Consider the following 17,169-nt stretch of genomic DNA (forward strand, 5'->3'; position numbering starts at 1 on the left):
CTACGTATCAACCCATCAACTCATGGACCTGGGACCAACGGCTTTACTTTCCGCGTGATCAGAGATTTTATGTCTCAGAAAATTCCAACGACTCACCCTTTGGTGTGAGTGTACCATTTAATTTATTTTGCAAGGCTCAAGTACGGAAGTTTTATGGAAACGAAATTCAATTTACTTTTTACAATGTTTTTTAAAACTAGAGTTTGTACAAGAGGGTCCGATTACTAAGTTGCATCTTTTGTGCTCTACATTATAACTTATGAAATTTCATCACTAATAATACCGCTCTAACTTATTAATAAAAATGTTGCACATAAAATATTTAAATAATTTAACCCTTTATAAGGTAGTAGCAACTATATTGCCACCAACAATATTTTTTTAGAAAGCACTTTTCAACTTCTATTTAAACTGGTGGAAACTTCTAACATTTGTAGAGTATTTCTTTATTTATTTATTTTTTAAACCATAACAGATGTTAAATGAGAAGTTGACAACAATATATATGTCAACAAAAGCCGTTTTTAATAAAAAAAAATGTAACTTTGATCGTACTATACGTAATTTAATAAAATTAAATCCAAATGAAATAAGATCAGACATAAGATCTGTTTATTTCAAATGAGCAAAATTTGAGCTGCTTTACCTCCTTGTTGTTAAAAATATACACAAAACGAAAATTAATTATTTTATTAACGTGTTTCACTCATACATTTTTGCCAAAACATCAGCCTTATACATTCCATAAGATAAACTACATAGCTCCTACAAGAATGCATAAACGGTATATGTGGCCATTTATACATTTCATTTTAAATATGATCTTCATCAACTTTTTTGAAGTTTAAGCAATCAGTAATAGAAATTTGCCAAACCATTGGATTTCTATTTGTGTACTTGTTTGAAAAATGGTTCTCAAATAGGAAGAAATTTACTAAAATTGCTCAAGCTACCTTAAAATTTTACAGATAAACCTTGAATATCTGTTCAATCAGTACTTAAAATTGCATGTATTTTAATACACGCTCAGAAAAAAATACACCTCTTTGAGCAGTTTTGAAGAAAATCAAAAATTTTAACCAAATTTCTTCGTACATTTTTTTTTAGTTATTTTATAAAAACTAAATTTATTTTTGATGCTTACACCACTTGAACTTTATCTAGTAAGAGTTGATTGCATGCTTGGTTTTCTTGGCCTTATAAAGGGTCTACAGCCAACAGTCTTAAGCTGTCTTATTCTTTATTGTTTTTATATATTTATCATCACGTCTTTCAACCTTAATCAACATTAATTCCAGAAAGCATCTGTTTGCTACGATAATAATTTTGTTATGTAAATTGATAATTTTAGCACTTAAGTACATAGCCATAGTTCATTCACTTTTCACTTCATACCGCGATCGGTTCCATAAATTGTACGACCTATACGCAGTCTACGACTTTTGTGTCTAGCTTCAATCCATCATCATCAATTTACACATTCTGATCCGAGCACACACATTATCGACATTATCCCTTGTTTGTCATCTTTCTTATGAATATTCAGCAGTATTCGCAGCTTTGTCTGTTCCGTGACGGCGTGATGCTTTCGTTTTCCCGTTTTACTTTTCCATTCGCTCGTGAGCAGAACAAGACCATTCTCAGCTGGACACGATTAGAAAAAAAACTGTCAGTCTTTCCCAAGAACAATTTGCACATGTCGTTACTTGGCAGCGAGCACACTTCTGCTTGTTTGTTTCTGTGAAACACTGTAATTAGAACCATTTCTGTACGTTTCGTCTTTCAGGACTGTTCTTATCTCTTGACTGTTTTCATCGGCTGTTCGGTCTACATGATGCCGATAACCCATTGTACCAATCTAATCAACATGATCAACGGTTGCTTCGATCCAGTCAATATAATCGACCAGTCTAACGTAGATACCAGGAATCTTTCCACCACACTTTTGCGGGCCTAAACTCACTAAGCCTACTTGACTCCAACGAAGGGGCACTAAATCAATTATCTGCTGCATCAATGGACTTCCAGAATCTCCCGGGCAGGAATCTTTTCCAGGCTCACCTCCTACACAGATCTGCGACGTCTTCAGCTCTATGCGAACATCTTTGTATATTTTGTCACACACCGATGAATTTCTCAATTTCATTGCTATAGCATGTTTCTGCCTATTTACAATACCTGTTACAATTATGCAATAACAAAAATCGTCACTATCGAGCAGCCACATAAATCACTTTTAAAATACCTATCACTGGTGGACCCTTTGAAAATATAGTGAGCAGTTGTCCTTCAGATAGTGATCTCTCATCGTGATCTTCCTTTCGTGGCAGACAAATCGGTTGAACATATTCGTCGAATGTAACTTTGCCAGTCAACTTGAGAAGAGCTACATCGTGTTCCTTGTTGATACTATATTTGTTGTAATTTGGATGAATGATGCTTCTAAGAATTTTGTAGTCTTGATAAGTACGATAATCCTTCTTCACTCTGATGCTGTATCTATAAAATACAATATATTGTTATGATTTGATGAAGCGCTCAAATCATACAGGAATACATACGGTGTCAATATAAATGACAGATCTGAAATACAATGAGCTGCTGTCAAGGCGAATCGGCTGTTGATCAATGATCCAGCACATCCTTGAGTGAATGACCTTTTTCTGTGGTAAATAACGTCCACGACCCATGGAAATCTCTCAATTTCCGAAGTGTGCTCTAGACGTCCACAGTTTTCAGCATTTCTCCACTTTGCACAACATACTAAAGGTGAAAAGTCGGGTAACATACCACATTCACTCTGCGAAATTACATCTTTCATTAAAGTAGTTTTAGCAAGGATCCAATTGCAACTATCTAATGGGACACAATTTCCATCCAAACCATCAACTGTGACACATGGCGACATTCCAACTAGAATTTAGAAATAATTAATTGATCAAACAAAACAGAATCAACACAACAAAAGAAATCTCTCACACACTGGAAGAGTCGATGAACACAATGATGTACATCAAAAGAAAGATGAACCGCTCACACTTATTCATTTTCACTGCTACACACTTCACGATCCGTCTTAAACTGATCTGAATGCTGCTCTGTAAGAAGTGTCTTGGTGCAATGTTCTGCTGATAACTCCTGTGTATTTAATGATTGCCCCGGGGATTCACCTAAGGGACCTGGGAGAGATTCAGCTTCTGTGTCCATACTCTTATGAGCGAATCCCATGATGAGCGTGGTTCCGAAAAAAAAACTTTGTCCGAAGTCTCTAATCAAGCTATTAAACTATGGCATAGCACCTCTGTTGGCATTCGTGATTCAGGGAGTAGAAGATTATTTTGAAGAGTTTGAGAAAAACTGTTCTATAGGTATATAATCGCATTGATTATTATAACACACGTTGTCTGGTCAATGATGCAATGTAAAGATTTGTACTGATAATAAGCTAATCAGTACTATTCAGGAAGATGATTTCGTTTTGAGTATATGATTACTAGCCCACTCCTAGGCATTCATAATCAGATCTAACGTAAACATACTCGGAATTTAGCTTCTCCAGTATACAATGAACATCTACTTAGCAATGTACGGGTTAATTTTAGTGATTGGAAAAACTTTTTTTCATACAGTGTTTCTAGATTATCCAAGTTATAATATTGGGTGTATGAACGTCTTGTAGATCATCATGTACTACTAAAAGTAATTACAGCTTTAGTATAAGCATAATTTGGTTGTCTATATATGAATGATCGCCTTATGGGTTTTCTTCGTCAATGGACCTCGAAATTTCATGAATGTTTGAAAGACGGTGGACAATCCACTAACAGTTGGTTTCTCTCCACCCAATTCGAATAAAATATTACATTATTATCACCAACTAAAGGATTTTCCCATTTTTCACAATGAATTTTCGCTAAACATTCCGTTAAATTTGCGCAAGAAAAGCAGCATTGCGATGTAGCTACACGGGAACTGCACTACCGTACACCATCATTATTCTAGGTGTAGTTATCTGGTGCACCTTTGTTTACAAAGAGATGATGATGAGTTGCCAATGACTCGCACTTGCTGGCAATACTTTATTTTTCACCAGCGTGAAAAATGTAATTCACGAAAATTTCACTTCGCTTGGAACTGTAAAACAATACGATCCAACGAAACCGAATATTGTGGACCGCATTTATTTCGCTTACGTTTACTTTTTTCACGCATGTACATTAGGGTGAGGCATATCTTTAAAAATTCGTTCTGGGACATGTTTTCCCAAGTGCACAATAATTATTGGGACTAATTAAGTAACATATAAAAACATAGCTTTTTACGTTGACATTTAGAGGTGGCACAAGGGTGCCTTCTGTAAAAATTTCAGCTTGATGAGATGTGCCGTTGATTTAAAAAAAAATCATAATGAATTATTCCACAAAAAGTAAAACTGGCACATCGCTCTATCTCTAACACCAACCGTCAGATTGGCATGAAATGATTACTACAAGTAGAAATTATTACCTAAGTTCTAAATGTTACACTATTTTTGTTTTCTTTTTCAAATAAAACGTATGCTTCTGTAAGTAAAAAGTGCGATGTTCCCGTATATGGACTTACGCTTACGTATTGATCTATTGCAATCAACATCCTTGCGATGATAGATGCAGCGTGAGTAATATGACAATGAGAGAGAATAAGAAAGAATGAGAGAGAATACTAGAGAGGGAGAAAACGAGTGAGGGAAATAAAGGAAAATCTTGTTACAGTAACTCCTTCTAAATAGATATTTGCGAACAACGATTTAGGAAAGAATTACGTTGGTAAACTTGGAAGTTTTGCATGGAAAAAATTGTTTAAGTCGACTCAGGAAAAATATCGTGCTTTAACCCTTTCAGGAAGATTTTTTTTATTTGCATATTTTAAGTAAGGATTGAAGTGTTTTCGGTGGTTTTTATCGAAAGTCGTACAAAATAAAAATAAAACTATCAGCAAACTTTTTTTTATGTGCTAGCCCATACAAACTATCCTGGAGTGGTTATTCTTGGATATATCACTAAAAACATCTCGGCACTGGTCTCCCTTTTATTGTGGTACTTAGTCATGTTCATAAAATCTAGATTTATCATTCTATATCCATTCTCATGGCCATAAAACATTATAGAAGAATCGTTCAAGACCTCAGATCATTTAATCTACTTGATCAACCAGGGCTTGCAAAATATTCTTAGCATGAGAATGTATCCAAACATATTCATGAAGACTATGCGCATCAATTACGATCATATTCCTTGGTTTATAAGATGTTCTAAGTTCATCAAATCATCCTGGAGTTTAGATAATTCGATCTATTAGATCAATCAATAATGGAACACCGAAACATGCTCAAGTAGATTAATGGAGTCAATACGCCATCGTTTGTATGTATATCAGATTTTCTAGGATCTCCACGTCCAAAATTTCACATAACATGATTTAAAATTCAACTAGGATTAAAACAATGTCAATAGCAGTGAAACATGTCCAAGCAGATTTATAGAGTCTCTATGTATCATTTGCGATCTATTTCCATGTATATAAGATAAGCTAGGTGCTCCAAATCGTTTTGAATTTCAGGTCAAATGATCTACTAAATTATTCACTGCTCAGACAATGTGCAACTATGCAACGAAACATGTCCAAACAGATTCACAGAAGCGCATCATTCCCGATTTATTCACAAATATAAGATGTTCAATATTCACCAAATAGCCAATGTCACTAGCACCGGAACATATCCAAGCATAGTTTGTGTAATACATCGATAATTACATAAGACCAAATATTCAGCTTTCCGTCCATTTGCAAAATAATTCAAGCATTTGGTTATTTTCTACATAACAAATAGTCAAGAAGCAGTTATAATGTTTTTTTTTGAACAGTGAAGGTATATTTTAGTACCGTTATTCAACCTTTTTGAATCTGCTGAGACATGAAACCGTTGCTGAGGACATTATACCAAATGGAAAATATAATTATCTACATAAAAACTGAGAGAACTGAAATCAGACAAAAAATGGCAGAGATATAAACAAAACAGGGAATGATGATTAGTTCGACAATCGTTGTTACTGGAGACCAAGCTTACCTCTGCATCTCCAACATTGTGCCACGGAAAGGATAGTTGTTCGTGGGATGGGTGGGTTATTTTTAGATCAGGATGTGGTGAACCGATCAGGAAAAGCAGTAGACTGTTATTATTTAAAGCATAGAGCAAAATTGTGGGCCAGGGATTAAACTCTCAACTCAGTGCTGTAAATTCTCAAAATCAATTGAACATTTTTGATGAAAAGCAGCTATCCGCTATCAAAGGGGACCTCCTCCGAATGGGTGATAACAGGTTGCTTAGTCATTTGACGAAGGCATGGATCATTCTCATTTAAGAAACGCTGTATATCATTCAATTGAGAATAACCTACATATAAACGGAGCTCTGGTCGACATTCCGGCGAAAAAGCTAAGCCAACCCGACACCAACCTGACTTCTACCAACCCCAACCCGATTTTAACCCGACATTGACTTGACATTGACCCGACATAAGACAAAAATTAACCCCACCAAAAACACGACAATGTGTCGACATCGACCTTAAATTAGCCTTACATTGATCCAACATCGGGTCGACTTGTCTGTTCGGGACCATTTTGCTGGATTTCTTCCATACTCCACTGTCGTATATCAAATGATAGTGAGAGACTCAATTGAGAGTGACAATGAGCTTCGAATAAGACAGGGGCTTTTCAAATTATGGTTATGTGAGAATTCGTTTACACATAATGGTTTCTTCAATCGAATGATATGAAAATTTACAGCACTGTTCTCAACCTTCTGCTCATTATGCAGAAACGGTAACCACCAAGCTACCGAGCCTCGTCAAATAGAATTAACCCTGATCATGACTATAAACATCGTTTTTTTTAAACGAAAATCGTTTGAAGCTTTCTTATAAAAATAAATAACAACTTGGTTGCTTCAGAAACACAGCTCTATTCAAATATTCAATAGATATAGTTTTGTTGTTTAAACTATTTTCCTTATTCCCTAATTTTAAAAAATTCTTTAAACTTTTGTTTGCTTTTTGAATATAAAATATAGCTTTATTAATTATTTTTACGAATAACTGATTAATACATGTGTAATAAAAGCCAAATAAAACTAAGAAAAAAAATATTCGATTATCGGTAAGAATTGATTATCTTAAAACGCCAAAATGACCCTGAACAATTAAAAAAAAATGCCGCCAAAAAACCAGAAACTCTCAAAATAATCATACTTATTTAATAATTGTTATCTTATTTAGGAGATTTTCATCCCGAACCGGCGTCGTTTCCAATGTAAATACTAATTTCAAATTAAAAAAATCGGAATTATTAAATCATTATATGTCATTAATGATTTAATAATTTCGTAAGATCATATTTGTAAGACACAAGAAGAGGTTGCGAAGTATGTATTTGACATGTTTTCCTCTGTGCGGGATCTAACACCACTATGGCCAGTAATTTGATCTATTGTAGTATATCCCGTGTCCTTAGTTTAGTGCATGTCGTATTCCTCCATCACTATTAAGAAATGATGAAGTATTCGATTTTTTTACAGTTGTCATTCTTGCAATCTTGTCAATCACAAGGATCCAACTTTAATTGAAAGATACCGTTATTTATACCCTTCGGAGTATTGAAACACCCTCTAAAGGCGCACCCCTTTATCAGTCAAAATTGGATTCCTTAGCAAGAAAATTAAGGAATGACACCGATAATGGCCATGCATCAGAACCCTAGTCTTAACCACTTCAAACTAGGGAACAACAAATAGACGATTATCACTTTACCTCTCACCCCAGCAGGCCTGGGTTCAATCCCAGTCGGCGCCGCCGGGATGTTCTGAAGGCATAACATCTCTGATCGCGCCTTCTTTCGGAAGGTCCCCGGTTCATGAGTTGATCGATCGATAAGTAGGGTCCAAGTGTGGGAGCTGCCTCCCTGGCGTCGGTAGCATTGGTGCTCAGCACGGAAAACAAGATCGAAGGAAAACAAATCAAGGAAAAAAAACTACCATATGTCATGAAATTAAAGTACTGTGACTGCCTTCTCACATGAATGCTGCACACTTACACTCTCTTCTTCACAAAGTGCACCATAAATGCCGTTGACCAATAATTCGAATGTCACCCAATTAGAACAAAATAGTCAAAATAGTTAGAACTCTGACGTCAATTGCCTATTTCCTTCACACCCTTCCCAAAGGTTTGCTCTGCGACTATCGATTTCGCAAAGCCGTCGCGACCGTTCGCCAAACCTTCAGGAAAGCTCAACTCAAGCGGACAATGATCAATGGCACGTCGCGTCACACCGTTTGTCGCTGGGGTTGCTGCTGGAGGCCGCCATTATTGCCATCAGTTACCAGTCAGTGATGGTGCCAGTTTGAAATCGATCCTCCTCGGAAAGCGAAATTGAATTTCGACGTCGTCATCGTGAGAAATTGATTAATTGAGATCGATTAATTCCTAAATTGACATTGCTCCGCCAATTGGAGAGTGCAACAATCGCACACTGACCGAACGTCGTCTCTAGGTTATTTGGGTAGAATAAATTGAATGGCAGACGAACGGCTTTTCCAATGGAGATAATTATCGTTAGTGTTTGGTAATGGTTGCGAGCGGGACTTTTTTTTTCTTTTATTTCTCATCATTTGAATCTAAATAGGATTTTAATTTTGTCACAGCATAGCACTTGGTCGCGGTCGCGGTTTCCAGAGCTTAATCGACAACCAAATTGGTGTCATGGTTGGTGCATTGAAAAATAGTAGGAAGGAAGTCATTAAACTTAAGCGAGTATCATTAAATGAACGCGGGGTACTCAATAGTGGATGAATTTGTGCATTAGATCCAAGCGATCATAAAGGTTAAAAAATAAGCATAGTGTTGGTTTTCTCGAAGCTCAAAACTTATGATTTCTTCTTTCTTTTCGTTACAGGTAACTTTATTGTTTTTTTTTTCATAAACCTGGATTTCTCCTACATAATGGTAAGATATTTCCAATTCTTCTTTGAGGACCCCTCGATCAATGTTCACACCGACCGGTCCAATCAGTGGTGTGCATTCACATGCCTGCTTAGACTAATTGATTTTACTGTATGGGTAACTGCGGTGACGAAATTTTATCGTTCATTTCGGATATCCGTTGCGCTGATTGCCCAACTTCTTCTATCGCGCCCGCTTGCATTGTGATGCGAATGAAATTTACAATCAACCAACGGAAATCATTACTTGGTACAAGGCGGTGTAGTCTTAATCAAGCAGTAATCAGTTTAATTTCTTTTAACTGCTTGGTCTGGATCTTCTCTGCATTTTCTTGCTCTGACGATTTCCACGCACCATCCACAAAGGTTGTTATGAATTTAGAAAAATGTTCTCTTATCGCAAACCCTGTGACCTGTCGATAGCAAATGTGCATGCATAATAGATAGCAGTGTGTTATCTCATCTACGGTCCAACAACTTTCATTTGGCTCGAGGGCTTGCATGGTTCAACGTCTTTGAAGAAAGTTGATCTCAAACTGGACACCACTTCAGAAAATAGTGGATATCCACCCGATAAGCAGCAAAGCAGGGAGCGTTTTATAGCCATGCCGCTCTTCGTTGAGGTTTCTAAGGATGGCTGTCGTCGTTAGTGTTGCTATTAGCGACGCGCGACTTCAGTAGCCTACAGTAATGAGATGAGGGAAACAGTTAAAACATCGGCTAGCGCCTCTATGACGTGTACAGTAGGCTGTGTTGATTTTTGCATATGCTTATTGAGAGGCTCATTCACGTTCAAATATGTGTGTAGGACAAACCTCATAGTGAGCGTTTGCTACGCCTTTAGCAAGCTATGAAAATAACGCCCCATTTCCTAATTGATGCAATTTATACATAATTGGATTCCAAATATTCCTTTACGTCTGGAATATTTCACAGAGTTTCTTTGGAGTTTAAAAAAAAAAGTATATTTATACTTGTAAAAAGAACAATCTTAGAATTCTCAATGGCATTACCTTCAAATTTTCTCCAGAACGTTTTTGCCGTTTTAGGACTTCTCGAACAGAGTTGCCATGAACTTCTCCACAGAGTTGTCATGAAATTATTATCCTTTAAATTCCCTAGGAAAACTCTCAATCAAATTTCACTGTAAATTTCCCTCAACATTTTCATTGAATGCTCTCAGAGATTCTTTTAAATTGTATACTTTCAGAAAAATTCTCATCAGCATTCCATAAGTATTCTCCCAAAATTTTCTTGGCAATCTCTAAGAATTTCATTGATAATTGTCTTGTCATTCCCTTTAAATGTTCCGTTCCTTGATATTTTGGGAAAAAATATTGTCGGAACTGAAGAACCGTAAAAATGGCCAAAGATCACCAACATTAAAAAATATATATTTTTATTTTCAATCCGCTACATCTCGAAAGAGGTGTGACTATGCAAAATTTGATGCACTTTTTTATTGTAAATTTAGTGTACTTTCAATAATTGAACCAAGTTTTCAATAATTGCCCAAAAACTTGATTTTTTCAAAAATCTTTACTTTTTTGTCCATCTTTTCTCCATCTTGACCTATAGTGTTATAGGTGGCACTGATTTCTCCCTAAAACATATAAAATGGTGAACTGAAGATGCGGTTCGATCTTAATTAAATACAATACTGATGGGCAATCCAAGTATTTAATATGACAACTCTGCCGTGAAAGTTTCACAGCTGTTAATAGTCGCAAATCTATCTATCTATCTATATATATAGAAATGAATTTCTGTCTGTCTGTCTGTCTGACCCTTATAGACTCGGAAACTACTGAACCGATTGGCGTGAAAATTTGTATACAGGGGTTTTTGGGGCCGTGGAAGGTTCTTATGATGGTTCGAGAACCCTCCCCCTTCTGTAAGGGGGGGCTCCCATACAAATGAAACAGAAATTTCTGCATAACTCGAGAACTAATCAAGCAAATAGAACCAAATTAGGCATGTGGGGGCGAGTGTGGGAGTATAAGGAGATAATCATAGGGGGTAGCCCCTTAGATAATAGGAGGGGGGGCTACGTACAATATAGCATGCTTTTTTTTTAAATCGGTGCATAAACTCAAGCTAATATTGAATCCCGAGCAAGACCGGGCACACTCAGCTAGTGAATAATTAAATAAAATTCATAAAATTAGACTCAAGTAAAATTGTGGTCGCTAAGAATAAAGATGCAAAAAAGTAGGTTAGGCTAATTTTCATTTAAATTTCAAACGCAATGGAGAAAGCCGGGTTACAACCAATCGTCCCCAAATTTTGCACATGATAGCCTATCCTAATGGTGAGTATTGTACTATCCGTTTAGAATAGAACATACAGGCTCTTTGTTGTGGGAGCATAGTAGTTGATAGATGGGGCATTAGACTGATGCAAAATTTTAAATTTTTGCTCCACAGTGCTCAAACGGTTTCAAATCAGGTCCTGATAAGCCTCCCAAAATTTAAACTCATTTGGTAAAAAACTGACTTGGCACAAACCATTCGAAGTTTATATGGAAATTACTATGGGAAAACTAAACTTTCTGTTTATTGTCTTCTACATATTGCTTTTTCGAAAAGTTCTATAATTATTCATACAGAAAATTTTCTAAGCTACAACTTTGCGAAATATCGTTTTTCAGTCAAATGTCAAATTAAATAGTTATTAATTGTTTAAGAGATTGATAATCTTATGGCATGATCAAGCAGCTGTTCTGTGAGCAACACTGTATTCTGCAGTGTGACATAGTAGCCATGATATTTGTGCTCTATTCTTCGCACCAGAAACACCAATGTTGCCTGCTGAATAGTTGAATGAGCATAATCATAAGACATCAGTGACTTGAATCATTAATAACTTTTGTTCCTTACATTTGAATGAAAAGTGGTTTTCAACAAAGATGTAGCTGCTACAATCACTGCTATCATTTTTAAAAGCATAATGATGCGGTGAATTGTTAGATAGATATGAACAAAAACATAAGTTTTCCCATAGTTATTCCCATATAAACTTGAAATGGTTTGTGCCAAGTCAGTTTCTTACTAAAGTAGTTCAAATTTTGGGAGGCTAATCAGGACCCAATTTGGAACCGTTTGAGCACTGTGGAGCGAAAATTTCAAATTTTGCATCAGTCTAATGGGGCATATTGCCCCGCCTAATTAAAGAACCCAAAATTTTAGTATTGTCAAAAAATATCTCTACTACTATGTTAACTACCACTGAAAAAAAATGATTACAGGTTATTTCAAATTCCCAATTCAACATAATATGCAGCAAATATGAAAAAAATACATGCTAAGGTAGCAAGTTTCATTGGGAACTATGTCGCTAGAGGCGCTTCACTTTCAAATTAATTATGACAGGTGCTACATCTCTCGTGATCATGGCCATATAGAAGTTGCCGTCTTGAGCAAAGTTATTCAGGTGACCAAGTCTTTTCGAACGGTGGTCTTACTATTTCAGAACAATCTCACTACGCGTCGCTAGTGTGCATGTGAACTTCCTATATAGCTGTATCTCAAAATCCTGGTAATATAGAAGGTTACTGTCTTCTGCAAAGTTGTTTAAAGCCTGTCGAAGTTAAAAAAAATTTAAATTTAATGTTGGAAAATAAAATCTACACATAATACAACAAACCCGATTGTTTATTTCATTAAAGTAGACTTATATCGATAGCAAACGTAGCTTATTTGAATGTTAATTCTTTTGTTTGTAAAATTCTCAAACTTTCTGTGGGATACCCGCCATCCGTACAGTATCCTCAGATACCTTAGTGGCGGCGTGCCTCCATCTCCTCTTGAAATCATCGATGCCATTTGTCTTTGTTTCGAAAAGTTTTCGCTTAACCAGAGCCCAGTACTTTTCCATTGGGCGAAGTTCTCGACAGTTTTGCGGATTGGCTGTTTTAGGCACGTATTTGACGTCTTATGCATCATACCATTCCAGGACAGATTTTGCATAGTTACCAAATAGGCCAAATCAGGCCAAAACAGAGCTGGAGTGCCGTGGCTTCTGATGAATGATAGCAACCGTATTTGCAAACGTACACATCTTTGTTGGTATTTAGTTCCAGTGGAGTTTAAACTTTTGGATATCCAGCCGCAACTACATGGCAAATACTTTTTGGGCAATTTTGAATGCTTCTTTGTCCGGAAACACTCGGCAACTGCATTCCTTTGTGGTGCAGAATAAAAAGCCGACTCCGGAAGCTGTTGAAAATTTTCGAACACGTATGTTTCGTCGTACATTTTGATTAAAGAAAAAAATTGCAAAAACTGGGTGAAAAGCTCCTTAGCGTTGTCCAAATCGTACCGGAGGTAGATTAGTTCTTATTTTTTAATCTGCATCCACGTAGGTAAGGTTAAACTAAATTATCTCTACAGCGCTGTTGACGTAACGGGAAATAATTATCGAAAACGATTGGATTCTTTTACTGCTCGTCAGGTTTGAAAGAAAATCGAAAGTACTTCCTGACTGCCTATGCGCATCGGTACATAAAAGGTGTCAAACTTTCGCCCCAAGTGCCGCGTCCAATATTAACGTTTTCCCCATTAAGGTAATCCATCTTTTAGTTCATGTCCGTCCGTTTCTGCAGCGAAAGCTCATGTTAACAGTCAACCGGTGGAGCACAAGCCGTAGATCGCGTCATTTTCCTAAATCGCATAAACACACCAGGTCCGCTTTTCCCTGCAGGATAAGTAATACGAAAATAATATACATTTAATTACACCATCATTAACGACCACACGGAGAGCTTCCGAACAGTAACTGCAAGACGTAAATCTTCTCCGTTTTTAGCGAAAGAAACTGGTCGCCGCAGAAACGTCAAAGGTAATTTGCAGAAAATAACCAACATGATCGATTACAACCTCGAATCGAGTAACAAGCAATGAATGGCTCGCCCAACGGACTTCGAATAGGTGCGATAGGCCGAATCTTCGAGTGTAGACATCAACAAATCAACCGGTCAATACATTAAAATTTAATAATCAGTTTCAGTAGTTCATAAAGGGTGCTACGATCAAAATTTGGTCAAACGTGAATGCGTGTAAATTGTTTTCTTTTTAATTAAAAAAATAAAGTTATTTTTCATTTTTAACGTTCAATTAGTATAAAATACAGAACAAAATATTCAGCTATACTTCCGGTTGACAGAATCCATATTGCTGGGCCTTTCGTTTAACTCCTGCCATCAGATTCTGTACAGCCACCTCGTCCACTTTGTTCGCCGCAGAACTTCAGTTTGCCTTATACTGCTTCTCGCTTCCAACAGGTTTTTTGGGTCTTCTCCAGGTTCCGCTTGACGATGCTGATTGGGTGGAACTCTGGCTTGTTGGGAGGAAAGACAGCAGACGTTTTTCTATACACTCGTTCGCGTAAATTTCCTGGTTGATGGTCCCGGTTGCAATGAATATGCCGCTTTTCAAGCCACAGGTACAGATAGCCTACCATACCAGATATTTTTTAGCGAATTTTGACAGTTGCATATGATTGGAAATGTCTGCTACCTTTCTCCTTCCGGTTGCCGTATAAAACTCCTGCTGAGGAAGCTGTTTGAATCTACCTTGACGTAGTTCGGTGCGAGTAGTTTGATTTTCACTATGCGCATGCAAAATTCTGATGCGTTGGTCCTCTTGCTTGGACGAAATTTTGATAACTGAAGAGCAAATGTCAAAATCAAAATAAAGGCATCCTTATGCACGCACACTCCTACAAAACGAAGGATATTCAGTTTTTTTAAATGCTCGATCAAAAGAAATGCTTCAAGTTTAAGTCGAACAAAATTTTGATCGTAACACCCTTTATAATGAAACAATGACGGAAACGGAACTTACCCTGTGTGGCCATTGAGGTCATTGGCCAGTGTCTCTTGGATTTTGGATATGTTCCTATAGACCAGTTGGTCAATGTCGTTCTAACGCTACATTAGTTGGATTCGATAAATAGTCACAAATTGTTGAGATATTGTTAAAAATCTTACCCTGCTTCTTGATTCCAATTCCATCATACGATTCCATCCAAACACATTGAAATGTCATTTGATTCACTTCGGCATATGGATAAAGGCAGAAAAAATAAGCGAAAAGCGCTTCATTTCTTTTTGGGACTAATAGATGTTAATATTCCTATTATGCGTTCTTATAGATTTTTTTTTTGTAACTTTTAAAATAAAATATGATTGATTCCTTCACATCGAAATCATTGATATATTTGATGTTTCTGCTCGATATGATTGAAATACGCGCTAGTGCCAAATTAGTTCTCTGCCCTACATGAAGACGATACCAAAGACAGATCCCGAAAATAAAATATTAGAACGATGGTAAGGTCAACATCTATTGGTTTCTGTGATATTAATCAACAGAGAATGTGAGAAAATAAGCTACTTTTTCCAGTCATTTGTTTGACGTAGGACTACGTCTTTGATTTCTATATGGGGGTACACTTTGTGAAAACCGAAAATGGAACATGTAACAAATTAAGAAAGATTTTGAACGTTAATAACTCAGCTGCCCCTGGTTCAATTTCAATAATTTTATCACCAATCGATCAGAAATATGGCGACACATCGATAACAATATTTTCGAATGTTGATTTTTAACAAGAAACTATTGAAAAACTGGTAAATGTCCAGCATTGTCCAAAAGTGTCGAATTAACTAACAAATCGACCAATTACCTACATGCATATGCTGCTTCCCCAGCACAGTCGTCAGAGAGTAGTAAGTAGACGTAACAAGTCGAAGTGGCATTTGCCTCCGATCCTCGGGCGCGTGCGAATAGGAAGGATGGAATTGCGTAATATTTTGCACACTCATCGCCATATTCAGAACCAAACGCAAATTCATCTAAATAACCACCATCCGTCGTCTGGCTCGCCGTGGCGGTGTCTGACGTATCTCCGGTCTGATTTACGAGGTGTGCTGAAGGTGTTCCTGAAAAATGAGATCGGTGATGCTGTCACCTACACTAAACACGCCAAGCGTAAGTGGCGATGGATGTCATATACGTTTTGAAGTGACAGAGACGCACTCTGTTTGGTTTAGGAGGTTAAATCATCACCAACTTTGGCAACAAAACGGCACTTTTCAGGGCCACCCAGCTTATTACAGTAAAGAGTAGGAATAGAATTCATCTGCCTGTTTGTTCATATTCAGAACCAACGACCACGCTCATGTAATCAAACTGGAAGCAGGGGTACAAATTATTTTGATCAACCTTAATCAACTTTGAATCGCCACGGCCGGATATTTTCGATGGAAGAAGCAACAATCTAGTATCTAATTCGACAAAGACGACAGGAAACATTTGTGAAGCCGAGTTATTTACGAAAGAGAGTGTCGATGAAGAGAAAAGATCAATGTAGATAGGACCTATTGAAAAGTGACGCGAGATTTGTTTTCCGTACTGAGCTCCAATGCTACCGACACCAGGGAGGCAGCTCCCACACCTGGACCCTACATATCAACCCATCAACTCATAAACAGGGGATTAACGGCTTTACTTCCCGATGGAATGTGGGATCAGATATGTTATGCCTCAGAACATGCCGGTGCGACTGAGATTGAACCCAGGCCTGCTGGGATGAGAGGTAATCACGATAACCACCGGCGCCGATATCTTTCAAGGTGATATCACGGCGAATGAGATCGACCCAAATTTGAGTTTAGTTATCTCAGAATTAAGAAATAAAGTGCAGGAACTCAGCGATTAGTAAATTTGCCTCATGTTTTCCCAGGTTTTTCCAGGATTTTCCAGGGAACAATTCCCGAATTTGAGAAAAGTAAAGATTGGATTCGCTCAGTCTACTACAGTCAGACTACCCCGAGACTGAATAAATTTTTTGTCAATTTCCTCATTTTCTGGCTGATTTTTTAGGTTTTCCACAGGAAACCATGAGACAAATTTACTCATCGCTGAGTTCCTGCACTTTTGGCGATTATGAGTGAACTAAACTCAAATTTGGGTCGGTCTCATTCGCCGTGTACGCAAAAGGAAAAGAGCCAATGTCACTACTTGATAGCAAACTACTCATAATTGGAGGAGTCTTTGTAGCTTTTATACCACTTGGTTGCACATCATTCTGCTTTAACCTGAAAAGATATAAAAGAGCGCTGC

The 17,169-nt window shown here is 37.1% G+C and overlaps 3 protein-coding genes across 7 annotated transcripts in view; 2 read left to right on the plus strand and 1 right to left on the minus strand.

The window, feature by feature from the left end:
- LOC135701770 (CLIP domain-containing serine protease B15-like) overlaps positions 1 to 3,115 on the minus strand; it is a 279,004-nt gene extending 275,889 nt beyond the window's left edge. Inside the window, exons 1-4 of one of the 3 annotated variants that reach the window (XR_010517660.1) lie at positions 2,984 to 3,115; positions 2,562 to 2,913; positions 2,246 to 2,499; positions 1,480 to 2,178 (exon numbers count right to left, since the gene is read on the minus strand). Coding sequence is in view for 2 of the 3 variants with exons in the window: in XM_065222702.1 (XP_065078774.1) it covers positions 1,859 to 2,178; positions 2,246 to 2,499; positions 2,562 to 2,913; positions 2,984 to 3,047 (990 nt within the window). In the remaining variant the exon portion in view is untranslated. Of the gene's footprint in view, positions 1 to 950; positions 2,179 to 2,245; positions 2,500 to 2,561; positions 2,914 to 2,979 lie in introns of those variants that run through there. The other 2 variants (XM_065222702.1, XM_065222703.1) reach the window with 2 other exon arrangements.
- osp (outspread) overlaps positions 1 to 17,169 on the plus strand; it is a 534,113-nt gene that overhangs the window by 314,035 nt on the left and 202,909 nt on the right. The gene's annotated exons all lie outside the window — the stretch shown is intronic.
- The window catches only part of puml (pummelig), a 418,871-nt gene that overhangs the window by 160,850 nt on the left and 240,852 nt on the right, over positions 1 to 17,169 (plus strand). The window lies entirely within an intron of this gene.

This window comes from Ochlerotatus camptorhynchus, unplaced genomic scaffold (assembly GCF_037179485.1).
Source record: "Ochlerotatus camptorhynchus isolate MF236.1 unplaced genomic scaffold, CSIRO-AGI_Acam_v1.1 ptg000176l, whole genome shotgun sequence".
NCBI classification, from domain to species: domain Eukaryota; kingdom Metazoa; phylum Arthropoda; class Insecta; order Diptera; family Culicidae; genus Ochlerotatus; species Ochlerotatus camptorhynchus.